This window comes from Mesocricetus auratus, unplaced genomic scaffold (genome assembly GCF_017639785.1).
Source record: "Mesocricetus auratus isolate SY011 unplaced genomic scaffold, BCM_Maur_2.0 Super-Scaffold_100003, whole genome shotgun sequence".
In the NCBI taxonomy this organism is placed as follows: domain Eukaryota; kingdom Metazoa; phylum Chordata; class Mammalia; order Rodentia; family Cricetidae; genus Mesocricetus; species Mesocricetus auratus.
Window position 1 is genome coordinate 57,523,481 of NW_024429188.1, and position 27,754 is coordinate 57,551,234.

A 27,754-nucleotide genomic window follows, 5' to 3' on the forward strand; every position below is an offset into this window, starting at 1 on the left:
TTCAGGTCTTGCTGGTGTTGGTTCCCTACTTCTGGTGGAGTCATGTTGGTCCTTCTATTGCTGAGTGAGCTCTTATTCTGTCTTCTTCCCATCTCTTCTTCCAGTGGGTTCTGGTGGGGTCTTTCTGTCTCCCCTGGTCTCCTTCCTTCCTGAAGCTGAAACTGGGGACACTGACACTGAAGCTTAAGCTGAAGCTGGGGTTGCTGGAGATTGGGGCCTGAACCTGGGATCTCCGGAGTTTGGGGCCTGGAAGGGCTGATGTCTTTCCTGTGTGGGCGGGTCTTCTGGATCGCCACTCGTATTTAAAGAAAAATATATTCCAGAGGTGTAACCAACTGTGAGAAAAGTTTAAAAATGATTTTCTGAAGAAGTTCCTTTGATTGAAAATGATCAGTTATGGAAAATTTTAAGACCTTGATAATCAATTCTGAAGAAACATAAACATGAATTGTGTCATAATTCCTGAAGTTTTGAGAAAATAAGATTTCTTTCATTCTGTTCATGCTTATTTGAAATTTTAAGTATTTTCCTATTTGCATATTTACTGCTATTTTAAGGAAATTTATATGAAAGTTAATGATAAATGCACCTCAGTCAACTATGAAAAAATAGATATATTTAAAATCTACCTTAAATTGCCCAATGAATATTCAGAAATATTAGATTCTGATAATGCAATTAACAAATAAGTAGATGCTTTACCTCAAAACCAGAAACTGATATATTTGCTAGTCATAGTGGTTGATCACTATGTAGACAGTTTTATTCTTATTAGAAAAATAAGTTCATGAAAATTTTAAATATTATCCACTATTTTCTTGTATAGATTGTGCTATAGCATTTTCTTTATTTTGTATTTTATTTTTATATTGATATTTGATTATAAATGTGTATGCTATACTTTAAGTGGACAACATAATAAAAGACAAATTTCAGTCATTTACTCATGATCACTGTTATTTGTTTTATTTAATCATTATTTAATAATATAATTTCACTGCATATTCATTAAAAAGAATCTTCTTCAAATATGCTTAATATACCATTAATTCCAAGTGTATACTTTATACTTAAGAGATATTTGTTGAATGAGTATATGTAATTAACTACTATTTAGACTTTAATGGGAACATTATGAACACTTTTTCTCAGAATAATTCACAGAGGATTCAGGGAGCCTGTGCCCATATAGAGAATAATATACCTTCTCACAGCATATTCTCCTGAGAACTTCATGATCATCATTTTATAGTGTATTTTAGATAAGTCGTAACATGCTAAAACCCCTTCAATTACTTTCTGAATCTTTTTTTTCTTCTTTTTATAAATTAAGTTTTTTTTCATTTACTATATTCTGATCAAGGTTTCCTCTGCCACATCCTCCCAGATCCTCCCCACCTTCTACCCCCCCCATCCCACAGGTTTTCTCTCTCTTTAGAAAACAAACTTAAAATAAAAAAGAAACCAAAATAAAACAAAACAAACAACCTTAATTAGTATAGTGACACATAAAACCCCTTTTACAGTATGCTTTTCCATTGTTGTGGAACCTACCATTCTACCCCTTTCACTGCAAATACTTTTGCACTTGTCTACATTCCTCATGACTTTTCCCAAATCACCTTATCAGCGTCGTAAATCTATATGAACTAGTAAACTCCATTCCATCTCTACAGATGCCTTCTTTTTTTAACCTTTTAATACATTTTAGTTTCTCTCTCTCTCTCTCTCTCTCTCTCTCTCTCTCTCTCTCTCTCTCTCTCTCTCTCTCTCTCTCTCTCTCTCTCTCTCTCTGTGCATGCGCACGTGCATGCCAAATTCAGGTCATCTGGCTTGGCAGATGTACACATTGAAAACTCTTGCCAGTCTGTATTTTATTTTCTTGAATAGCATTTACGCTGTCTTATATTTGTCTTTTTCTCCTGGTGCTTTATGATATGCCACTAGATATTGCCGTGTACTCTGAACAACTTCCTGAGAGAGTTGGTGCTCATTGACAATTTTAGAATGAATGTAATAGCTCCGAGAATGGCAAGGGTGGCTGTTTATTAAGGCAACTGAACTTGCGTTTTAAGTTCTTTTCTACACAAATCACATAAACAAACAAAACAAGTCATTCAGCCAAGAAGAAAAACTTCTAGTTGGAGTGTGGAGAGGTTCGCTTTATGGAGGACTGGAGTGTCAATCACAAGGTTAAGCGCATTTCTTCGGAGAACTGCTAACTAGTTAACTTTGGCAGCTGAGCCAACAAAGCAGCTGCAGGAGGGCGGAGAAAGGGCAGGAACTGCCTGGCTACCAGCGTAAAGGGGGAGGGGCTGTGGTGACGTAAGTCAAGTCAAACTGCTTTGTCCCTCTGTGCTCTCCGTCGGAAAAACGAGCCGAGAGGGTCATAGGTATGGCGGCTTTTAGGGTAAGTGAAAAGAAAACTTAGTTTTCCAGTTCCCACTCGCTTTGAGCCCACAAGAGTCCAGTAATTACAGAAGGAACAATCCATCGTAACTCCCGGAGGGAGCCACCCAGCAAGTGGCGGCCTGGGGGTGGGGCTGAGGATCGGGATCTTTAAGAGTTGCCGTCTCCACACACCTGCCTGGCCGCCTCTTTAATCCCCTGCCATTAACTGTTTCTAGCGCGGCGGGCTTTAGTCTGGTAACCCGCTGGGTGATGAAAAGGCCTTGGCAGCTAGCCGCTCCCACAAAGAGAAAAGCAATCTTTGGCATTTGTCTTAGTGCGCAGGGCGGGGCTCCATGACCCGAACGTAGGACTTCCTTCAATAATTACTTGGGACCAAAACAGAGACGAGACGCCCCAGAATCTGTATTGGTCGTGGGATTATGCATAGTGTTGTTACTCCCAGTCGACTAACAAGTTTCTTTGGAGTTTCATGAGAAAAGGTGCTTTTGTGTAGGAATGGGGTAGAGGAAGAGAGCCAGCTGACTCTTAGGTTTCAACATCAGTTTGCACATACTTATTATGCACTCTGTATTTTTTAAGTGTGTAAGGCTTGGAGGAGATAAGAGTGTCAGTAATTCAGTCACCCGATGTTGGTTTTCAGTTGGTTTGGTGTTCCTCATTTCCCATTCTTACTGCATTTCTGCAGTTTGGGACTTCATACTGCCCCTTGAATTATGGACCGCTCTACTATCTGGACTCCCTTTATCCCTCTGATGGAATCCATGTTCTCCGGTGCTACTATAGTACTTAGACAAAAACGAGAGCCTGCACTTATACTAGCTTTTACAGCGCTCCATTATCTGCTCTCGGGGCCTGGTTACACTTCTAGATAACAACCCTCTCCTAGCCTCTGCTCCCCAGCTTCCTCTACTGTCATCCAGGAATCTGTACTTGTTACTTTAGCTCTCCATGCCCTCCCTTTACCTGCTCTTTCTGCAGTTCCTAAAGTGTCCTGCCTTGGACATTCTCATTTAGTTTCTACCAGGCATGTCCAACCGACTTTTTCATAATGCAACCAACTTGTCGTCTTCTAAGTTCATTCTGGAGAATCACAATCAAGTAATAAATAAACGCAAAAATCTCCAAAACATAAAAGAAAAAACTCAAATTTATACTGTTTAAATAACTTTAGGATTTTGTGTTGGGTAGGATGTGGTCTTTAGGCCATGGGTAGGACAGACTTTCTCGCTTTGCTAAGGGAGTGTCCCTGATAAGCTGTAATGATCCAGGTAGTTATTGACAACCATACTCATAAGTTAAAAGTTCTAAGTCCTTTTTTTGGTTTGTGGGTTTGTGACTCTGAAATGTTTCTTGCTGCCCAAGTTCAGGGACACATAGTTTTTAAGGCAAAACCCACAAAGATTCATCACAGTTACATGAGGGTCAGAGTAACCTTGAAACATTTCTGGCAGAGCATAGCAGTCACTTCAGACATAACTTTGCAGTTATTTTGGTTAATACATCTGGACTATGGTCAAGGCTATGGAACTCTCACATGCATTGCCAAGGCAGACATGACCATTGTGGGGAGGGTGTAAAGGGCTGAGAACTATCTAAGCAAACAGAAAATAAAATCAGAACATGATGCCATTACCTTAGTAATTTGATTACCCCACTTTTAAAAATTATTTTGAAATTTTTTTATCTTGGCAAAGGGGTAAATACTGGTTCCTGAAGATCATTAGCCTAACAGAGGCATTTTTTTTTTGGTCTGATGAACTTTAAAGGACAATTTATTACATAAGGCCCTGTGACAAGTCTTATAAAAAGGGTGAGTAGGAGACAATCCAGGGCAGTGAAAAGGTGTGAACCATGGGTTTTAAAAATCAGACACGTTAGGGGACCAGAAATTATTTTATTTTTGTTTTTGATCTAAGTTATTTTTAACTTTTTGTAAAGTTTTTTTTATTATAACTATTGGTGTGTTAGCATAAAAGCAACAAGTCTCTCCTAGTGTCACAGAATCTTCCCTGGGACATGAAAATTAAGTTTAAGCCTTGCCTCTTATGGAGGCCTGTTTCTGTCAGAGACTTTCTGGAATGGAGTGTAACTGAAGGTGTCTGATGTCTATCTATTTGATAGATTTAACTGAAGGTGTCTGATGTCTATCTATTTGATAGATTATCTGTTGTAGGCTCCTTTTCCCTTTATTAGAGCTGTAGTGTTCAAGGCAGCAGTGTGTCACCCCCATTTCTACCCCCATTTCCCACGGGCAGTACCCTCTGTACTGTCCGTGGGAACGTTTTTCCAGTAGTGCTCACAGCCAAGGTAAGGACTTGGTGGCTGTTCAGGTGCTGTTAGCAAGGTGGAAGTCATGGATGATCTAGGCGATTTCTCCAAGTAATTGTTTAGATCACATAAGGGAACTGACTTAGGGTTAAAGTGTATTTCAGATTCCCAATACTAGACCACCCGCATGGACCCAGTGTCACTTCTGGTTTTGGTCCAGGGTTACTTCTCAAAGCACCCCATCCCAGCTTATTGACTGACCTCTGTAAGCTGCTCTTTTTGTATGCCATGATCTCCATGGTAGTTTCATTGGTTGTTTGGAGATGGGATATTTTGTGGTTTGAGTGCTAAATCCAGGTTATGAATCTCTGCAGTGGCCCCTACAAACTATTGGTTGTGCACACCAGGGGCAGCAGCAATCAGGCAAATAGCCACAGTGAAGGTCGCACCAACCAGGGTCCAATGTCCAAGTCACTGCAAGTCTGGAGTGACTGTGGGCTGCACTAGCCAAGAGGTCTGCCTTCTGTGGTTACCCCTGCAGCCCCAGTGGTCTGGTGCCCCACAGCCATGGTCTGTGGTAATCTGTGGTCAACCTGCCCTGGTAGCCTGTGCTATGCAGTGGTTAGGTGGTGTTGCAGCAAATGGTGCTATTCCACTACTGTGTAGTAAAAGCATAATAGAAGACTTTTCTAGCGGTGACATTTAGCTAGACATGACTCCCTTGTTCTTTTCCTTTTGCTTGAGGAAGTCCCTCAGATAAAACCCCTTGTCAGCTTTAGAATTGTCGGTCATCCTCTCTCATACATTACCCTTCAAACAGGAAGCTAGAAATATGAATGCAGATGTTTCAGCAGAGAAGTCCCTGTTAGCATGCATTAACAAAAACTGTCCCCACATGTTTGGTAGTGCACCTCTTTAATCCTAACACTCAAGAGGCAGAGGGAGATGGATCTCTGAGTTTGAGGTCAGCATAGTCTATAGAACAAGTTTCCCAATATATAGAAACATGAAGAGAAAAGCTTCCTAACTTCCCCATCCCTGCCATGTTTTGGGAAACAGAATCTCCACCTTCATCTACCCATCCTCTTCTCTCCCTCTCCTCACGTTTTAATAACTCACTGAAGTAAGCAGGGTGTAGGTGTGCAATTCTCCGTTGGAGAATGATCTCCATACTTGGGGTTAGACCACTGGGGAAAACTGACCTCCCCTCCTCTGCAGTCACTTACTGTCCGTGGATCCTCTTTAGGGCAGAGGATACCCTCCCTTTCCAGTCCTTGCTGGAACTTGGACTAGCTTGATGTAGGGTAGATGAACCAAGTATTTGAATTCATGATTGCTCCAGCATACATCCAGAAGATGTTTCCCAGTGATTTTCTTAACTTCTTGTTCTCACAAAACTCCAAGTCTTGCATGATATTTTTGAGCCTTAGGGGACAACAAATGTGATGCAGATATCCAGTTTGGGGCTGAGCACTCCATAGATAGCTTGCTTTTCTTGTATGGTTGATCTGTTTCCAGTTTTTGTAAGGACTATCCAAACTGATTTTCAAAGAGGCTAAAGTAGTTTATACTCACACCAGCATTATGTAAGGATCCTTCCCATCACATCCCCACCAGCTTTTACTGTCATTCCTGGATGATGGACATTCTAACTGGAATTATTTTAAATTGGGTTGTTTCCCTCCTACTCTCCCAGAAGTGGTCCAGCCTATAGGTCACATGTACGTCAATTGGCCTAGTAGGTTGAATACATATAGCAAAAAACACAACACCCTGACTCCAGATGCCCAGGTCTTGTTAGGAAAACGCATGCAATATGAAAACAAACACAGTATGTCTCTCATATCCTAAATCATAGTCTAATAGTTTCTCCCAGTCTTTTATTTTTCATTTCAATCCTTTGAAGATGAATATGTGAAATGCTGATGAGAAGGATTGAATTGTAAAAGTGCATTTTTTGTTATTATTATACTTGGGTTGTTTTTTTGTTGTTGTCGTTGTCCAGTTTCCACAATTTTCCCCAAGAGTTTTGTAAGAAAATACAGTGTGTGTGTGTGTATATTTCCTTTTTTTCATTTTTTAGTATAATAAATAATACTGTGGTTGAAAGATTTTCTGTTCTTGGTAGATTTAATAATACTTTATTGTTTTAGAGATGATTCACCTACTATGTCCAGAAGAAAATAAGTACCCAGATATATACAAGTCCTCTGTTAGTGACTCACTGGTGATTACTCTAAAACAGGGCACTCTTGTCTAAGACTTTTATGTTGCTGCCAAGGATTAGCTCCTAGGCTGTGTCTCCAAAATGAAGCATTACTACCTTTTTTCCTTTTTAGTTTCCAACTAGAGAAAATAGTACTGTATCTGTTAAAGTAGAAGATGGGCTTAGTGGCATTTATTACTATCACAGACTTTTTTATCCTTGGAAAGTTGTCTAGTGTGCATAGGAGTGTATGTAGTCTAGCATTCAGAAAAAGAGAGTAAGGTGTGCTTTCATGAATAAGAAAGATAGTCTGAGACTCCTCTTTATGACCCAAAGGAGTCTATGGAGATGTGTGAAAATTATATGGTCATTAACTTAGTCTACTGAAGATCTTTGTCACAAAGGTGTTAAAAAACAAATTGGGGGAAATCATTGACAACATTTCCTTTTACTGAAGCTCACAAATATACTGTTTTGGGTTGCTTGGTAATGTGTTTGAGAAAGCATTTTATCATTATAAGAGTGGTTGGACCGGAAGATATATTGTGAAGGTCTTGTATTTTGATATATAAATTCCTATATTTAAAAAGGTTATATGTCTATGTCCTTTGCTTGTAAAACTAATCTCTTTTATATTGTATCTAGTAATCATTAGTTTATTCTTGAGCAGTTCTTGATCTTGTAAGACAATTTCTGTTCCACCCCCTACCTGTTATTTCATCAGCTGTGTATGCATGCCTTTGTGTTTATTTTCCTCTGGTGTGTACACACTAACTGGAGAAAGAGGATATCACCCAGAAAGAACACTACTGGTATAGTTAGTCACACTTCACCTTTCTGTGCTGAAAGAAAGAAAGAAGAACTAGTAAATAGAGGTTTAAAAGAATAATTGAAAAAAGTGCAGTTTGGAACAAATGAGAGTGGAAAAATATAGAGTGGGTGAAGGAATTGATTATAAAGAAGAACAACAGTTACAAAGGAGAGGTGAGTAGGCTGCTTTGTCCTTTAGCTAGGCTGCTGAAATATACTTCCCATTGTTCTCCATTCCAATCTAGTCATGCAGAGTTTACATATAGCTTTGTGGTGATATGTTTCCCAAAGAGTAAATGAAAACATAAAAGAGACCAATTAAAAGTAGAAAGCAGATAAAGGAGAGTTATTCAGTGCAGTCACATTAAGAAGTGGGACAAATATACCCATTTATTCCCCCAAGTCCCTTTTTTGGGGTTCTAAAGTGATGTAAAGTTTAAATAGAGGGTCAAGGATATATGTATCTAAGTGGTCCCAGTCAAGGTGTGGTCCTGCTTATTGACCAGTCATTGGGCATCAGTCTCCATTTAAGTGGTTGATGAGTTGTTAGAACTGTGTGAAATCTCTTTCCAGGAGACAAGTTTCCTATTTGACTGAGGCCTCTACCTTCTCCAAGGATGAAGTTTCACGGGGGAAGTTACCATTTCTTTGGGATCTGTTGTTTTAGTAGTTTGATAGTCAAATTGAGAAGCATCTCTTTAGAATATCTTCATTTCTTCTAAACTTGTTACAACAGTCTCCTTTCATTGTTCTTTGGCCTACACAAAATGAGATCTATTTAAACAGTATTTAAGCAGTTATACTACAAGTATATTTTCTCTAGGGAACTCATTCATGAAAGATTATTGGTTATTATAGCTAAAAGTATATTGATCGGGAACTCACTCATGAAAGATTATTGGTTATTATAGCTAAAAGTATATTGATCTGGATAGAAAATGCTATTTATTTATGTATTTGATACAGTAAAATTAATTTTATCAAGATTTTTTCATGTTATATGCAAAGTTGAATTCTCTCTTTAATAAGAAGCGGTCATGCTCTGTTGGCACTAAGAAATGATCTTCAAAACTTTGAAATCTGAGCTAGAAATATGTTACAAATTACCACTATCCTCTTTTTTCAGCCCTCTAAACATTTATCTAATTTAATGTTTCCTTCTTACAGTGGGTCTTAGAATTTGAGATTTTTTTGTATATATCAAGATTAAATATTATTTTAGTGTTGGAACTTATGAGCATATGCAAAATTTTCAGAGTAAATACATTTTGGGAGAAGATACTTCATACATTTCATTCTGTTTTTCAGAGTTAAAAGTTATTAGTGTTGAATCAGTCCTACCATCTTAGATTGACCTTAAGATTTTCAGTTGTTTTGTAGTTGATTTTTATCGCCACTACAAATACTTAGCACATAGACTTTCAATAGCTGTTACATAAAAGAGCTTTCTAGATTCTATATTTCTGCTACCTTGTTTACAGCCGTGGATCCTTTATTACTTGGATATGAAGTCATTGGTCATCCAAAGTCCTTTGGACTCAGAGAAATATACTGCTACCCAACAGAACTCTATTTTCAGAGAGAAAATAGTTTTCATGCATTCAAAAATAATAATGTAATGTTATATTTGTAAGTTCCAGATTATTTGTGATTTGGAGAGATGGATTTGAGTGAGCCAGTGGGACTTGAGCTAGTCTTTCAGAGCAGGTCAGAACTAAGTAAGTGTATTAACAATGGCTCTTTTTGAGTAGCTGCTATTTGCCAGGTATGTTAGTTGCAGGATTTGGGAAGTCGTTCTAGTAGTAAAGATGAAGGGAGTTTATGTACTGAGAGAAGAGTGTGCTTTACATGTTTGAGGTCTGGAAAGATTCATTTAGCTAGAGTCAAAGGGTGTATGGGCAGAGATGAGGTCTGGAAAGATTCATTTAGCTAGAGTCAAAGGGTGTATGGGCAGAGATGAATAAAGGTGGTTGTTGAGGTGGGAGAACAAAGCAATAATATGGAGAGATTAATTTAGCAATCCTATACAACTTATTTAATTGCTTTGAAATTTTGTAGCATATAAACTCTGAACTGCAAACAACTTGAATGGCATCTCCTTGAGTGTTGCCATGCATTGTTCCTTTCCTACATTTCTTAAGAGCTGTGCAGACCTCATTTTCCCCTGCATGTAATGCTCATATGTTTATATGTGTGTGAAACATGGCCTTCGGGTGGCTTTTAAAATAGAATTGCTGGTTTTGACAGTGTATCCATTAAACTGAATATAAAGTTGAGTTATGCCAATCTTGTGCTGTTTCTGAAGAATTCTAATTATATTCTAATACATGTTTTTACTTTTATTTTTATACTTCTTGGATTTTTATTTATCTAAGATAAATTTTCAAGTGCCACTCAGTAATAACTGCACCACCATTCCAAGACATAACAAGTTTAGAAATTCCAAAATAATTTAGTACTTTCATATAATATTTTAATTAAAAATATTCACTTTAAGATATGTTATCATTCTAGTTCTATTATTGAATTATACAGTCACATTAAGCTGGACTGTTTGTTCTGGTTATCTTATGATTGGCCTTTTAAGTGCTAGAGCTTTAATTTTTATGCAAATTAATCTCACATGTACCATGTAATTCCCATCCATCTTAGACTAGGGAGTTAAACACATTCTTCATCACTCACTCTCTTCTGCTTTTCAATTTTGTTAATTGAACTATGTTGTGGCTGTTGTAATATTTAAATGAAGTAGACCTGAATGGATAATTGAGCTCAGAAAGAGCCTTAGAAATTGCTATCTTGAAAAGTGTTTTGGTGTTTGCTTTTTTTCTTCATAAATGTGAAATGAATGTGTACAACTCGTTGGCTCTCTGGGTAGGCTGGGTGATTTGCTCAGTGAATAAAAGACAGCCTTTCTTCCCAGTGTTTTTTTCAGTCCTTCATGGACTTTACAGAGTACTTGTATCTATTTACCTATCTGACCCTTTCAAAATATTATGTATACTTTCTGCACTCTTAACATACTTTCTGACGCTGAGGAAGCATTCAGAAAATGTTAATTAGCTACCATTTTCCCATCACAATGTATTATTAAACCACGGTTTTTGTGAGCACATTCTTCCTAAGATGTGTCACACATCACTACTTGCTGTTAGTGTCTCTTACTATTTAGAATCCAATACCAGCTCCTGTGCACATTTTAAATGACATTTGAATGTGGGTAATAGAGCAGAGAGATGGAGAAATCTAAGCTTTTTTTAAATAGTAGAAAGCAGAAAAATGATTCATTCAATGTTGTTGCATTGGGAAGAGAGACAAAGAAATGCAGGGAAAACCTGCAAGTCCATCTTTACAAAGCTCCAAGTCTGTCTGTCTTGGGACCTGACGTGAGATTAAAGTTCAAATAGAAGGCCAAGGATTTGCACAGCTAAGTAATTCCAGATAAGGTGTGGTCCTGCCCACCATCGGCCCATACTTGTTTGTGATTCAGTCTTATCCCTTAAGATAGTCCAACAAGCTGTCGATCGAATTGTGTGAAATCTCTTTCCAAGATACAAGTTCTCCCTCTGATTTGGGCTTATTCCTTCTTCCAGCGTGAGATTTCTGGGAAAATTCCCATTTCTTCAGTGTTCATTACTTCAGTTGTCTGAAAGTCAGATTGACAAACAAAAGTGTCTCTTTAGACTAGCTTTATTTTCTGCCATGCCAGTTATAATTCCCCACTTTCTGTTTAAATACCCTAGTCTTGAGGTAGAACATGTTTCTTTGAAACAAATATGATAAACAGAATTCAAGTAGGGACCAACATTAAAATACATCTAGTTAGTGCCAGGTAGCAGTGGATAAGAACCATTTTTTATAACCTTTTAGCTTTTAGATACTTTTGAAAGAGCTAACAAAGCAAATTCAGCTTTTTCATTAAAGGTAGGGTGTCACCATGAAGCCTAGATTGGCCTTAAACTGCAGGACCTCCTGTCTCAGTTTCCCAAATGCTGGGATTATGGGAAAGCGCTACCACAGCCAGTGTGACTTTATTTCAGTTTTGACAACTTGTCCTTTGTCTCCAAACAATTTTCTCTGAAGGCATTGCTGATTAACCATCTGGTGGTTTCTTTCCATTGTCCTGTGAAGTCAGAGAAAGATTTGTCCTGTTTGTCTGAATTGATCCACATTGAACAGGGCAGGTAAATGACAGATGTCAATGAATTGGCACCAAGAATCCCATTAGGCTCAATTTTAAGTACCTGAAGTTTCTGTGTTCTGGCATACCTGAAGTTCTTTCTCCTTATCCTGTGGGTAATATCCTAGCACTTCAAAAGTGTTTAGGGTCTTTGTCAGAAGCAGTACTTCTGTACAATGTTGACAGTTTAGTTATAAGGCTTTAAAGAAATGTAGCCATCAAGAGTAAAACTATTTTGAAAATTAATTGTAAATATTTATAAATATCTGATACCTGTTAAGCTTTACAACATTTACATAGTTTGAGGCATCCACATTAAGCAACAATTAGCATAATTTACAGAATTACTGTATGAAAGCTATTTTAAAAGCAAAATATTGAATCTGTGGTTTAGTAGAATAAGCCTATAGCACTGACAATCAAAACAAAATCTCTTACAAATTTGGGGAACAGTGCTAGTTATTACAAACAGATTATATACAAGTATATCACATATATGATAGCAAAGTACTTATTATCAGAATATATATATTATATATAGACATATATAATATGTTAAATATTTTAATAAATATATAAAAATATTATACATGTATATGCATAATATCTCCAGGTTTTAATTAGAAAGATTGTTCAGAATGGCTATTTTAGTGCTTTTTGAGTATGTATGACAGTAAAAGGTTGGCAATTTTCTGTATACATGTATACAGAGAGTGGGAGGGTCTCTGAAATCCTATTATTATTAGCAACTAAAGACACTAGAGAAAAAAAATGCTAGCGAAGTCCAATACAGCTTGAAAAGATTCCATCATTCGCATTGGTTTTTTCTTTAAAGAACACAGTTAGGTAAAACTGTGTATTTTTTGGCATTTGGAACAGCCCATTTACCTATCAATCAAATTATTTATTCATGCTTATTAAATCCATATGTCATGCTTTTTGCTGCATGTACCAGTGGCCAAGATAAATATCATGAACTTTATTAGTTACTAGAGACAGAGAAAAGATGTTTTTGTTAAGTTGAAAAGTGCAAAGTGTATAGAGGAGACATTTTAGTGTGTTTTTTTCATTTTTTAAATTTAAATTAGAACAAGCTTGCTTCGTATGTCAATCCCAGCTCCCTCTCCCTCCCCCCTCCCCTGCACCTCCACCAGGCCCCTAGCCCCCCTCCCAATCCCCAGGGAGGGTGAGGCCCTCCATGGGGGATCTCCAGAGTCTCTCATTCATTCAGGGCAGGGCCTAGACCCTCACCCATGTGTCCAGGCTGAGAGAGCATCCCTCAGTGTGGGATGGGCTCCCAAAGATCATTTGCATGCCAGTGATAAATACTGATCTACTACCCAAGGCCCCATAGATTGCCGAGGCCTCCTCACTGATGCCCACATTCAGGGGGTCTGGATCAGTTCCATGCTGGCCTCACAGCCATCAGTCTGGGGTCCATGAGCTCCCCCTTGTTCAGGTCAGCTGTGTCTGTGAGTTTCACCAGCCCAGTCTTGACCCCTTTGCTCATCACTCCTCCTTCTCTGTCACTGGATTCCAGGAGTTCAGTTCAGTGTTTAGCCGTGGGAGTCTGCCTCTGCTTCCATCAGTCACTGGATGAAGGTTCTGTTTCCCAGACTCACTGGCATGGGATTGTATGCTGGCACTCCCCTGATTCATGTCTAAAATCTATATATGAGTGAATACATACAGTGTTTCTCTTTTTGAGACTGGGATTTTTTTTATTTTACTGTTTTAGTCTTATGTTAACCAGTCTATGTCTCAGGGGAGTCTTTCAGGGTGAAAGAAAGGGTTGGGAAGAAAATTTTGTTAGTCCTCCATAATCCACAGTTTCGGAATTGTCTCTCATTCTAATCCAGGATAATGTCTGGCTCATAGTCCAGGACAACCTTTGCATGTTCTAGTGTGCTGTGCCCATTGCTCAGACTGGTTCTGGCTGGCTACAGCATTTTATCTCTCCTTCCACACTTGGCTGCTTAGAAGGCACTGTGCTGAGCAATAACACTGTTGGATATTTTACATGTATGAACCTTATATACTTTTGAGTTTGCAAATTTTGTGTAATATAAAGCTTAGATGCACAGCTGTGTGTTTCTAGTCACAGATACATGAGGCATCAATTGTAGTAGATTCCATCTAAATTATTTACTTACAAAGTAGTCATTTAAAAGATTTCAATACAAAACTGATCCTGGAATGAAATTTGACTTTGTTAAGACACTTTTCTAAGTAGCCACAAGTCAGAAGCATAAACAACAGAAAACGCAAGTCAATTTTTAAGCAAAACATAAAATCTTGCCTTATGTTCATCACAAAGAGTAAGACAATCTTTTTCAACAACTTTTTTTTAGACATAAGAATTAAGTTCTAGTTTTACATTAGCACTTTTTCCCCTTTTTGCTTAAGCGAATTTAGGTAATTTTAAAAATTTAAATTAGAAGCAAGCTTGTTTTACATGTCAATCCCAGTTCCCTCTCCCTCCCCTGCCCCCCACTAGCCCCCTATCACATTCCCTTTCTGCTCCCCAGGGAGGGTGAGGCCTTCCATGGGGGATCTTCAAAGTCAGTCATATCATTTGGAGCAGGACCTAGACCCTCCCCCATGTGTCTAGGCTGAGAGAGTATCCTTCTATGTGGAATGGGCCCTCCAAATCCATTCATATGCTAGGAATAAAAACTGATCTACTACCAGAGACCCCGTAGATTGCCGAGACCTCCTCACTGACACCCACGTTCAGGGGGTCTGGATCAGCCCCATGCTGGTTTCCTAGTTATCAGTCTGGGGTCCATGAGCTCCCCCTTGTCTAGATCAGCTGTCTCTCTGGGTTTCACCAGCCTGGTTTTGACCCCTTTGCTCATCACTCCTCCCTCTGCAACTGGATTCCAGGAGTTCAGTTCAGTGTTTAGTTGTGGGTGTCTGCTTCTTATTCCATAAGCTACTGAATGGAGGCTCTAGGATGGCATATAAGGTAGTCAGTCTCATTATTGAGAAGGGCATTTAAGGTAGCCTCTCCACTTTTGCTTAGATTGTTAGTTGGTGTCATCCTTGTAGATCTCGGAACTTTTCCCTAGTGTCAGATTTCTCTTTAAACCTGTAATGGCTCCCTCTATTAAGATATCTCTTATCTTGCTCTCCTCTATTCTTCCTCAGACTCAACCTTCCTGCTCCCTCATGTCCCTTCTCTTTTCTCTTAGCTCCCTCTCCCCTAGCCCATGCTCCCAATTTGCTCAGGAGATCTTGTCCCTTTGCCTTTCTCTGGGGGACCATGTATGTCTCTCTTAGGGTCTTCCTTGTTTCCTAGCTTCTCTGGTGTTGCGGATTGTAGGCTGATAATCCTTTGCTCTATGTTTAATATCCATATATGAGTGAGTACATACCATGTTTTTCTTTTTGTGACTAGGTTGCTTTACTCAGGATGGTTTCTTCTAGTGCCATCCATTTGCCTGCAAATTTCAAGATTCCATTGTTTTTTTGCTGAGTAGTAAGTATTCCATTGTGTAAATGTACCACATTTTCTCTATCCACTCTTCAGTTGAGGGGCATCTAGGTTGCTTCCAGGTTCTGGCTATTGCAAATAATACTGCTATGAACATAGGTGTGAACAGATGTCATTGTTGCATGAATGTGCATCTTTTGGGTATATGCCTAAGAGTGTAATTGCTGGATCTTGTGGTAGACTGATTCCCATTTTCATGAGGAACCACCATACTGATTTCCCAAGTTGCTGTACTAGTTGGCATTCGCACCAGCAGTGGAGGAGTGTTCCCCTTTCTCCACATCCTCTCCAGCATAAACTGTTTTTGGTGTTTATGATTTTAGCCATTCTGACAGGAGTGAGATGATATCTCAGAGTTGTTTTGATTTGCATTTTCTTGATGGCTAAGAATGTTGAGCCCTTTCTCAAGTGACTGTCAGCCATTTTAGACCCCTCTATTGAGAATTCTCTATTTAGTTCTGTACCTCATTTTTTAATTGGATTATTTAGTGCTTTGGAGACTAGCTTTACATTGGTACCTTTATATTAAAACATTAACAGTTGTGAAGTAAATGAATCTTATTACTTCTCAAACTGTGGATATTTATAATTGGGATGAGATACCAATTTTTATTTTGTATTTTTTTAGCCTTGCCATAAATCTGTATTAAGGACAGACTAGATTTTAAAAATAAATTCAGAAGTATCCAATACTATTAGGTTTTAAATTGTCAGAAATTAAAATATATATGTGCATGTAATCCATGTGTTTGTGGTGTGTCCATGGTATCAGATTCCTTGGAGCTAAAAGTATAGGCCATTTTGAGCTGGCTGATGCGGGTGCTTGGAACTGAACTCTGGTCCTTGGCAGAGCAGGGCTTAACTCCCTGAACCATACTTTTAGCCCAAACTTAGATTTTTTGTGCTTCACCAAATAGAGGTAAAAAGCAGCTGATGCTAGCTTAATTGTAAAGCTGGGAAAATGACCCTGGAGTAAAATGACTCCAGCGACTGCTGGGAGTTTCCATCTTTCCTCTACACTCAGGTCAGCACAGTGCTAGTGGCAGATACCCCCAAAAATGTGTCTTAGGGCCATCCCAGTTGCCATTTTGTTTTTGAACTTTGGGAGTCACAGCCTTTCCCCCAATAAGGTAATTAGAAGAGTCAAATTACTAGTGGAAAGTAGAAAAAGGAGATTGGTTAATTGTGGCCACATTGGGAAGTCTATTTCCCAGAATCTGAGTTCTTGATACCACTGAATCAACCATTCCTAAAGCTCTGCATATTTCTCTACTTGCTGCTGTAATGGAGAAGAAGGCTTTGTTGTTCTTAAGTCAGTTTTCTGAAACTTTTACTAGCAGCACTTTAAACAAAACTAACTATATTGAATTACCATGAAGATTTACAAGCTCCATGTATGCAAAGTTCCCGGGAACATGTTAAATGCCTCCCAAACACAGAACACAGTGTCTTCAGAGAACCTTTATGTGACTAGAGGCACTGTAGTAAGGTATGGCACAATACTATACTTCTGCCAGAAAGCAGAACCATTCCATAACTGCTTTTAACTCCCTGCAGCTTTTCCTTCTTTTCCAACCATTGTGTGCCTCCTCTACTATCATTTGCTCTGCATCTGTTCTTTCTTATTTTTTCTATTTCTTGTCATTTCTTTCACTTTTTGACCAATACATTATTTAATGTAGCTTTTTATAAAGACAGCCACTGGAATATCCTCAGTACTTTAACTCTTTCAGCTAGTTATTGGATGTTCAGGGAAAGCTTTTTGGACAGGATATTGTAAATTAGGCAGTCCTGTTTCTCTTTCTTGGGATTTTAGGGCTTCACTAAAAGTTCTAGATAGCTGATGTCTTCAGAATATGTGTTCTGTGTCTCTACTTGCTATTATTGCTCTTTAATGCTTAGGCTAAAGAACCTATTTCAAGTATGTGATTTGTGAAAAAGACATTTTCCAAAGTGTCTGAACAGGAAAGTAAATCTCCTTTGTAATAACACTATTTGATTTTTTAAAAATTAAACAAATGTGTTAATGAAACTGTATATAAGTACAGGAAAATATTTTTCCTGAAGAATATGATTTTCTTCTTCCTTATTTCAGATGATTGGGATTGTACTTGGTTATGTGTCCCCATAATATTGTTTGACTGGAAATACAAAATTGGTATTCACATGTTTTATAAAAATATTTTGGAAAATTCAAGGTAATAGTGAATAATTACCATGGAAAACTATGTTAAAAAGTCAAAGGAATAGGTAAAGATGATATAATTACTCTATATTTTAGATCTTACATTTGTATAAGAATAACTTAATTATTTGCTATCATTAATTTGTACTAAAACATGTGCCTGATATAAACCCAGGGATAAACTGGCTGTAAAGTCCCTTAGATTTATTAGCTTCAATGTAAGATGAAAATGGTGAGGTTCAAAGTAGCAAGAGAAACCAAATCTAATTAAAGGGTTGAGAAGCTTCATTGTGAGCCCTTATCTAGCAGTGCTTGGTTCTGTGAATTAATTAATCTGGTAAAAGAAACCAGTGGACCAAGTCTGCTGACCTGAGTTCCATCCCAGAACTCACATAGGTCGAAGGAGAGAACAGACTGCAAGCTTGTCCCCTGACCACAATGTGTTCGCGCACCTGCACTATGTCCCTGCCCCCCACCCCCACCGCAAATCAAAAGAAAAACAGAATGATCTGTTCTCACAAAAGACGTTTTGTGGGGCAATGATGCAGAGTTGAGTCGGCAGAATCTTGAAGGAAAGTACTAAAGGAGACACAAAGCTAGGAATGTAATGGATGGTGCCTTTCCTCAGAGGTGGCACTGAGGAGGAAGCAGTTTGTTTTTATGTTTATATCCCCAGAACAGCAGCCATGCTTTAAGACCGAGAAAGATATAAATCAAATATATCCTTGTTTTTTATGATTACCATTCTCTGACTTAATAGAGTTAGGCCATCTTTTCGGGAAAACCTATCCCATGTGAGGATAGAATTTCTCATTTTTAATATTTCCCTTTATCCTTCTTGAAAGAATAACACCATTGTATTTCTTCATAGTGACCATGACTAGCTTTGCTCCCACTTTCAAGGCAGCATTTATATGCTCTGAATGGATAGATATAGAGTTAAAATTGATATGAGAATAGTTTAATCTCCCCTTTTTGAAAGAATCACAAGTTATTAAATGTTGCAGCTCCAAAGCAGCACTGTTTAATAAAACTGTCTTGAATAACAGAAACTATCTAAGTCTGTGCTACCCAGCAGAATAGCACCAGAGACACATTTATCTACTGAGGTCTTAAAATATGGCTTAGTGAGATAGAGGAGCTGGCTTTTAAATTAATTTTAATTTTAATTATCATAGTATAAATAGCATCTGTGACGAGGGCCCTAAGTATCTGCCCTAAACACTTCTTTTTACAAATAAGACACGACTGACTAATTTTTTCATATTTGCTTAAGCACAGATCTGGGACTGAACACAGTCATGCTGTGAGTAGTAGCTAATACTGTGTCTGTATCTGAAAGCTTCAAAACTTTGAAGTTGTCGATCAAATCATGATGAGCATTTCTCCTCCATCTGTCAAGCTTAGTAATACTTTATATTGCTTCTTTTCTTACCATACAAATTCAACTATTTTCATCAATACATAAAACAGAAGGTCTAGAAGATGGCTTTGTGGCTTATGGCACTTGCCCTCCATACCTACAGATCTGAGTTTGAACCCCAGGGCTCACATGGTAGAAGGAGAGAACCAAATTCCACAAGTTATACTCTGACCTTCACATATATGCATGACATGTACCCATCCCTAGTATACACACACACACACACACACACACACACACACACACACACACACACACACACAATAAATGCACTTAATTTCAAAAGAAAGAAGAAAGTAGGACTTCAGAATGAAGTTTTCAAATAAATTTTGGGGAATAGTTCTTAATTGTGTGTACTTAATATTAGTATTCTTTATTTCTTGTATATGGGTATTTTGCTTCTGTGTATGCATGTACACAACATGTGTGTCTGGTGCCCACAGAGGCCAGAAGAGAACATGGATCTAGGGTTACATATGATTGTGATGTACCATGTCTGTGCTGGGAATTGAACCTTAGTCTTCTGTAAAAGCAGTCAATATTCTTGACCATTGAACAATCTCTCCAGCCCTTAATTTAATTTTTTAAATTAGCATACAAAGTATTAAATATTATAATGTCTTCTAAATAAAGTGTGTTATACGTGGTTCTCTCTTCCCTCATTTGTTCATTTCCCTTTCCTTCCCCGTTGTTGCCTTGTATGCTCCCCTCTCTGCTTTCCCGCTTCCCTCTCTCCCTGCTTCCAGGGTGCCTGTTTTATTAGTAACCTTTATTTCTAAATTATTAAAATTTCCCTGTAATTTCCATATTCTCAATGTTTGATGCGCATCATCACTAAATATAAAGTGATTACTTCTGGTGACTTCTCTTTTTCAAGGAAAAAGGTGACAGTAGCTTATTTGCTACAAAATTATATACTTGAAAATTATCACTGCCATTTACCACCATACATTGTCATAATTAGAAGAAACTCTGGATGTTTTGTAGTGCAACATCCTTTCAAAAGTGGGGAATCTGAGGCATAGTGTATACAAAAGGTCACATAGTGAATTAGTAGCTGAGCTGGGGCTAGAACCCAATTTTTCTGTGTCACAGCCTTGTGTTCCTTCAATGATGCCATTTTTACCTTTGTCTTTTAGACCTTCACAAGTGAACTAGCCCCAGGGCACTGTAAAGTACGAAATTCTATTAAGCTGCTAATGGCTGTCCTGTGTTTTGATGACTAATCTCAACTTGTCACAGTTCATTAGGTACTGGAAATAGACTCACTAAGTTCCTGAGTCAAATATTTAAAAGAATTTTATACCTGCAATATTGCAAGCACAATTGAATTTTACAGATCTCAATTTGAAGGACCAGCTGGCTGTTTGCATGAGGTACTTGTTGCATAGCTATATTCCAGGGTACCAGCAGCTGCTGGAGCTTGTTACCACAGGTGTCTGAAGTATGATTTCTCTTTCTTTGAGCGAAGAGAAAGCACAATCACTTTTCTGAATTGTATTGATCAAAAGACTAAATGTTGTGGTTGTAATTCTGTGAGGACAGATTATAATGTAGGCCAGCTTCAGTTTTCTCCAACAGTGAAACTGTTCTAACCTGCCCACAGCATTTGCTGCTGCTATTAGATCTGACATTTTAAAATGTCATGGTGGATTTCATGAACAAAATTCTTTACAAGTGAAAGATACACTTGATTTTAGCCAAAAGGCTGTGAAGCGATCAAAAGTAAATGATAAACAATTAACTCACCGATTTCCTGGGCCCAAACTTTTCTACTCGAATCTCCATATCTGTCTAGCTGCCGGAAAAAAATAAGTATATATTCTCCCTCAGTCTCTAAGGAGTTAGTTGTCTACTTGGGGAAGTAAATGGTCATGCCAGTGACACATGAAATAAAAAGCTCAGGATAAGAGTTAGATTGGAGATAGATTACAGAGAACGTGAAAGGTAAAAAAATTAAAAAAATGGTTTTAAGCAGTGTGTTAGGAAAGAGGAAGCCAATTTATCTTCTGGAAGCAGAATGGTGATCTGATTGACAATAAAATTATCTTGACTTGACAGAGGTAATTACACTTAGCTGGAGTTAGATGAGACTATAGAGTTGTGGCCATGGGCTAGGAGAGACTAAGGATGACAGCGATGATGATGATGATGATGGTAACAGCTAATATGTACTGAACCTTTTCTGTGTGTTAGTTCCTTTGTGATAGGTGACATTAGACATGTGGACATTGACACATGAATTCACTTTCTCAGAGTCACATCATGAATAAAGAGTAGAGCCATAATTTACATTCAAATTTGACTCTGAAATCTGCCCTCTTTGTACTACCAAACAGTTGAGAAGGGCTTGGTCTAGGTTGGTGGTTTATACAGTCATTTGTGTATCCCTATATTATTAACACTCATTGGCATAAACTGTTGTATTATATATTGGCTCTTCTGTTATTACACTGAGATTTGAAGGATGCGGATCATCCTTGTAACCCCAGTACAATTTCATTAGTGTCTACATGATAATTTTTTTGCCTCTTCCTCATCCTTCCTCTCTTTCTGCTGCCTCCTCCTCCTTGTATGTTGATTAGCTTTACCCAAGCATGAGTTACAGTGCTGCTGGCCATGAGGTCAGTGTTAATGAATCAATAAAATGTATTAAATAAAATGTCTTGAATTAGAAATGACTGTGAAACAAGGTTATATATTGATGAAAATAAAACCAGTGAATCATGGGTAGCTAACCCTGGATTTTCCCCAGGAGCAGTGGTTCCCAGCTACCTTATAGAACAGAGCAATCACAGATAACAAGAATCAATTATTTTCATTATAAAATTGCTGGTAAGGGATGAGTTGTACCGGAATGAGAGAGCTATGTGCTGTTTATCTTTGCTATTTATAATCTTTACGTTACAGAGTACCCAACCTAAGGCCTGCTGTCTTTTGGGAGGAACCAGTTTTAATTCTCATTGGCTTTTAAAAAATCATTTATAATTTGCCCTTGACAAATCATTATTTTTGCAGTTACAAATAGTTTTAACTCAAGTTCTTTCATTTTTGTGTGAAAGCCAGAGCACCTCTTCTTGATTGTAATGATACTTGATTGACAGCCTTACCTTGGAATTTTATAGTGTTCTTAAATTCCTCTGGTACTTAAAAATACTTTGTTTTTATTTGACTTTAAATCAGGAATTGACAATGATTGTTGTAGCATTTCTGTTAAGGGTCAGATAATACTCTTGGCTCTGTGGGACATGTAAGCTCTCTAGCCACACATACTTCTTTGCTCTCCCTTTTAGAAAACTTAGCCTGTGCTTTACAATCATTTTTGGACTCAGAGCTCAGTGCAGAATTGGCCCAGCATTGTAGTTTGCTAATCCTTGCTCTAGTGTCCCAGTGTGCTGTGCCATCATCTACTCCTTTTATAGAGTATGCTAATCCGATTTTGTAGTAGATCATATTTATCAACCAATTCATGAGAATTTATTTTAAAGTCTGGATGGTATTACTGCATTGCATGATTAATAGAACTACACTAAGAATGGTAGGTAGAAAGTGTCCATATATTATAATACTTCAAAAGTGTTTTCCTTTATATCTAAGGATTACTATCTTAGGAAAAATAGTTTTTAAATACTAGAAGCCTTGGCCTATTTCACAGAATCATCTTAGGGGTTTAATAATAAATTTCTGTAGGTTCATAGATAAGCAATGCTTTATGACATCAGTTTTACTTATTTTGAATTTTAGTAATGTAATTTTTAATCTAGTTGATGATGAATACATCATGTATCTAGGAACAACAGCTGAATTAGCAAGAGATATGGATCTGAAAGTTCTTTTTATGTAGCCATACCTGATTTAGAACTTGCTTCCCTGTGGTGTTCAAGGAGGCCTAAGATGTTGGGTTCCATGGAGCTGAGTTACAAGAAGTTGTAAGCTGCCATGTGCGTGCTGAGAACTGAGCTCAGATCCTCTGCAAGGGCAACATGTGCTTGTGACTGCTCAGCCACCTTTCTAGTCCCAGTATATCTTTTAAGTTTTAAAATTTTGTTCAAATTCACATAAGGCGATTAGATACCATGGCATTTTCAAGCAACATGTGTTTACATAGATTTTCTTCTTTCATCTTTTCTTTTTTCTCAATATATTTTTATTTAAATTAGAAACATGCTTGCTTCACATGTCGATCCCAGCTCCCTCTCCCACCCCTCTACCAGACCCCCCAACCCCCTACCCAATTCCCACACCATTCTCCAGGGAGGGTGAGGCCCTCCTTGGGGAATCTCCAGAGTCTGTCACTTCATCTGGGGCAGGGCCTAGGCCCTCCCCCATGTGTCCAGGCTGAGAGAGGTTTCCTCCATATGGAAGGGGCTCCCAACGTTCATTCGTACACCATGGTAAACACTGATCTACTATCCAATGCCTCAGGGATTGCCTAGGCCTCCTCACTGACACCACATTCAGGGGGGTCTGGATCAGTCCCATGCTGGCCTCTCAGCCATCAGTCTGGGGTCCAAGAGCTCCCCCTTGTCAGGTCCGCTGTCTCTGTGGGTTTCATCAGCACAATCTTGATCCCTTGGCTCATCACTCCTCCCTCTCTCACTGGATTCCAGGAGTTCAGTTTGGTGTTTAGCTGTGGGTGTCTGCCTCTGCTTCCATCAAACACTGGATGAAGGTTCTAGGATGGCATATAAGGTAGTCATCAATCTCATTATCAGGGAGGGGCAATTAAGGTAGTCTCTCTACTGTTGCTTAGTTTGCCAGTTGGTGTCATCCTTGTAGATCTCTGGAAATCTCACTAGTGTCAGCTCTCTCCTCAAACCTAGAATGATTCCCTCTATTATAATATCTCTCACCCTGGTCTCCATTCTTCCCCCGACTCAACCTTCCTGCTCTGTCATATCTTCCTCTCCTCTTCTCCCCGTCTCTTTTTCCAGGTTCTCTCTCCTCTCCCCCATGCTCCCAGTCTGCTGCTGCTCCATTGCTTTCATCTTGTCAACTACTCTGCCCTGCCCTCCAGTTCTGTGCTCTACCCAGTTTCTTTTCCTCCTTTATGTGCTTTCACGCACCCTCATCTTTCCATGGTGTCTGTTTCTGCACTTTCCTTTTCTCTTTTTTAGTTTTACAGGCTTTACACACATTTGTAGCCACATGAAATTTGCAAGAAAGTGGATGAATCAGGAAAGCATAATATTCACAATGTAGCTCAGAAATCTTGCATGTTTTCTGTCGTATTTTCGCTTACTTATTTTGTGTGTGCCAGGGGGTTCATGTGGAGGTTAGAGGATGACTTGTTTGTAGAAGTCTCTTTTCTTGTGTTGTCTGGGTGCTGGGGATTGAAAGCTGGTGGTCAGGGTTGGTGGCAGGCACCCTTACTAACTCAGCCATCTCACCTCCCTTTTGGTTTTGATTGCGCATGTGCCTGTGTGATATGTGTGTGTTAGTGCAGTCATCCATGTGCCATGGCGTGCTTATGCCATGGTGTGATTGTGGAGGTCACAGGGTATAACAACAGTTGGGAGTATATATTCTTCTTCGCCTTTCCAGGCAGGATTTCTCTTTTCTTTCTGAAGCATGGCATACTCCAAGTTAACTGGCCCAAGAGCTTCTGGGAGGTTTTCCTGTCTCTGCCTTCCATTTCCCCATAGGCTGTATTTCAGGTGTACACTGCTGCATCTCACTTTTTATGTGAGTTTCAGGAAGTAACTCAGTTTACCAGACTTGCAAGTGCTTTTACCTGCTGAACCATTTATTGGCCTGACAATTGCTTTTTCTGAGACAGTTTCCTGTTGTCCAGGCTGGTCTTAAACTTGTTATGTAGCCAAGGATCACTATTGAACTCTGGATTTCTTTCATCTCTACCTCCTGAGTGCTAGTGTTCCATGCATGAGTTACCTACCACAGTAGGTTTATTTAGTATGGGAATAGACTCCAGGCTTTGTACATGCTAGGCAAGTGATGTTTCCACTTCTAGGAGACTACAGTAAAGATAAGAGCTCATATATGTTTATTTAAAATCACACTTTGAAGAAGACAATAAGAGTTTTGCACTCTACAATAGTTAGGGCAGCACAAGGGGTTTATGTAAATGTAGAAAGTAATTTGAGATAGTTGCATATTTAATATATTCCCTCAAAACTTATCAGGATATAGAAACAGAGAATCTTTTCACTTATAGTGGTCTTTTGTTATGTCTTTTTCAGATGGGAAAGTTGACAACCATGCCTGCAGGTCTGATATATTCATCCTTAAATGTACATCTGGCCAAAGAAGAGGAACCCAAAAAGCAGATAGTGAGACCAGAACAGGTAATTGGCCTTCCAAAGTTTGTGAATTTTGCACAGTATAAAGATAATGGAAAAGCTATGTAAGTGTTTTTACTACGTTATCATAGTAGATGGTATATATATTATTACAAGTATAAAGAAATAGTTATGGGATATCTAAAATACATAATATATTTAGTAGAAACACACAATTGTAACTTAAAAATGGTGATTTTTCTTAATGTTAAACCACTAAGAAAGGGGTCTTTAGCCACAAAGCCTTCGACCTACAGTTTGTCCTTCCTGAAAAGGGTTCTGGGAACAGAACCTAGCATAATTGTCATCAGAGACCAGACAGACTTCATCCAGATGGGAGCAAATGCAGAGTTCCACAGCCAAACATTAAGCAGAGCTCAGGGTGTCCTGTGAAGGGGGAGGAAGGATTGGATTTGAGGAACCAGAGGGGTCTACAAAAACAATGGACTGGGACTCATGGGGCTGCAATTATCATGGAGTTAGTAGGGGTCTGAGCTAAGTCCTCTGCCTATATGCTGTGACTGAGTAGCAAGGTGTTCTTGTGGGGTTCCTAACAGTGGGAGAAGGGGCCGTCTGACTCTTTTACCTACCTTTGGGACCCTTTCCCTCCTACTGGGTTGTCTTGTAGAGCATTGATGTGACGGTAGGTGCCTTCTTATCGTAGCATGTTATGCTGTGTTTGGTCGATATCCTTGGAAGACCTGCTCTTTTCTGAGGAGAGACGGAGGTGGCATGTATCTAGAGGAGAAGGGAGGTGGCAGGGTGGGGGAGAGACTGGCCAGAGGGGAGGGAGTGGAAACTGTTGTTGGGAGGTAATATATAAGAAAAGAGTAAAAAGTGAGGGGGGTTTTTGAAATTGGGAAGCATAGCTTTTTTTTCTAGGCTCCTTCAAAGTGAATACCCCTGGGTGTATTCATTATGAGGTGGGCACTTGAATTGGAGCACTCTTGTCTTTTCCATGGGTTATGCTGGCTTTGAGCCTTTATAGGACAACAGTCTGTGTCTGCCAGGCTTGCCTTCTCTTTAGTAGTTGCCCTTGTTTGCATTACAAGGGCTCTGCTGTCTACATTTACCTTTGCAGTCTGTGTTCTGGACAGGTTTTTACCTGACCTATACTACTCAGCTTGTACCCTCTGTGGTGGCTCATCTTCTCGTTAGGTGGTGCCTTCCAATTATTTTGGGATTCGGAGAAGCAACCATATTTCTGCTATTTGTATAGAGGACCTGTTTTGTGCTTTCAAGGTCTTTGAGTATTAATTACTGTGCTGGAGGGATGCAGGTGAGGGTGTCAACTAAAGCACTAGAGCTTCACAGTTGTTGATCTCTGGAGCAGAGCATGGCTGATAGGTTTGGGCTCCAGAGATGGATTAACATAATGAGCTTAGGCCCAGAGCTCTCAGACTCCCGCCTTCCTCTCAGTTGGTGAGATGTGTTCCCAGCAGCTGGTGGTTGATTTCCCTCTTTGTGAACTTCATTGCCTGAGCTGAGCCTGCTGCCACCTTCACTCTTGTGCTTGTAAGTGTGGGGTCCTAGCACATTCTCTCTGCAAGTGCTTCCCCAGGGCTGTGGCAGATGAAATTGAAGCTCTCTGACTATGGTTGTTCTCTTTTCTCAGGCCTCAAGGTAGCTCAGTTTTAAGTAATGAATTCTTTCTTACTGGAGGGCCTGACTGCTGCCCTTAGAGTGGCTTGTAGGATTCTTCTCTCCTGCTGCCTTGGTCATGGGATCTCTGTCTCATCGAAACTTAGAACTGGGCTTGAGGCTTCTGATGGTTTGGGGGTTATCCTATAAGTAGCGTGTTCCTTCTCTTTCACCAGGGGTGCCTGGCTTAATTTTTGAAGGCATCTTTTCTTCCCACCCACCAACAGTGAGCCATGTCCAAGGAGCTATATTCTGCTTGGCTTCTTTTCTATGAGTCATGAGTCTTTTTTTTTCTCCACACTTGACAGGTCTCTTCTCACTGCCTGTCCTGTTTTGCTTTTCTGTGATAAACACAATGACCAAAGCAACTTGGGAAGGAAAAGGTTCATTTATCTTTACATCTCACAGTCTATCATGAAGAAGTCAGAGCAGGAACCCAAGGCAGGCACTGAAGCAGAGGCCGTGGAGGAACGATGCTGACCTGCTCCTCCCGGCTCTTATACCACATACGATCACCTGCCTAGAGGTGGCCCCGCCCACGGTGGACTGGATCCTTCTCCATCAGTCATTACTCAAGACAATGCCTGCAGTCCATTCTGATGAAGGCATATTCTCCACTGAGGTTTTCTCGTCTCAGATGACTCTAGCGTGTGTCAAGCTGAGAGAAAACTAACTAGCATGTGACTTTGAGAACTTCTGGTGCTCTTTCTTCCTTTATTTCGTTCGACTTTTAACCTGCCTTTTCTTACTCTGACTCTTCTTCACCAGGTCACAGGGCAGCAGTTTCCAGTCTGCCACCTTATCTGAAAGGACTCAGATTTTTGAATATCGAAA

General features: G+C 39.2%; 1 protein-coding gene across 2 annotated transcripts in view; it reads left to right on the plus strand.

The window, feature by feature from the left end:
* Positions 1–2,315: 2,315 nt before the first annotated feature.
* Positions 2,316–27,754, plus strand: part of Apool (apolipoprotein O like) — a 51,084-nt gene continuing 25,645 nt past the window's right edge. The window contains exons 1-2 of one of the 2 annotated variants that reach the window (XM_005082988.4): positions 2,316–2,410; positions 25,181–25,285. In XM_005082988.4, coding sequence (XP_005083045.1) covers positions 2,396–2,410; positions 25,181–25,285 — 120 coding nt within the window. In that variant the 5' untranslated portion in view covers positions 2,316–2,395. Of the gene's footprint in view, positions 2,411–15,298; positions 15,358–25,180; positions 25,286–27,754 lie in introns of those variants that run through there. The other variant, XM_040744346.1, reaches the window with a different exon arrangement.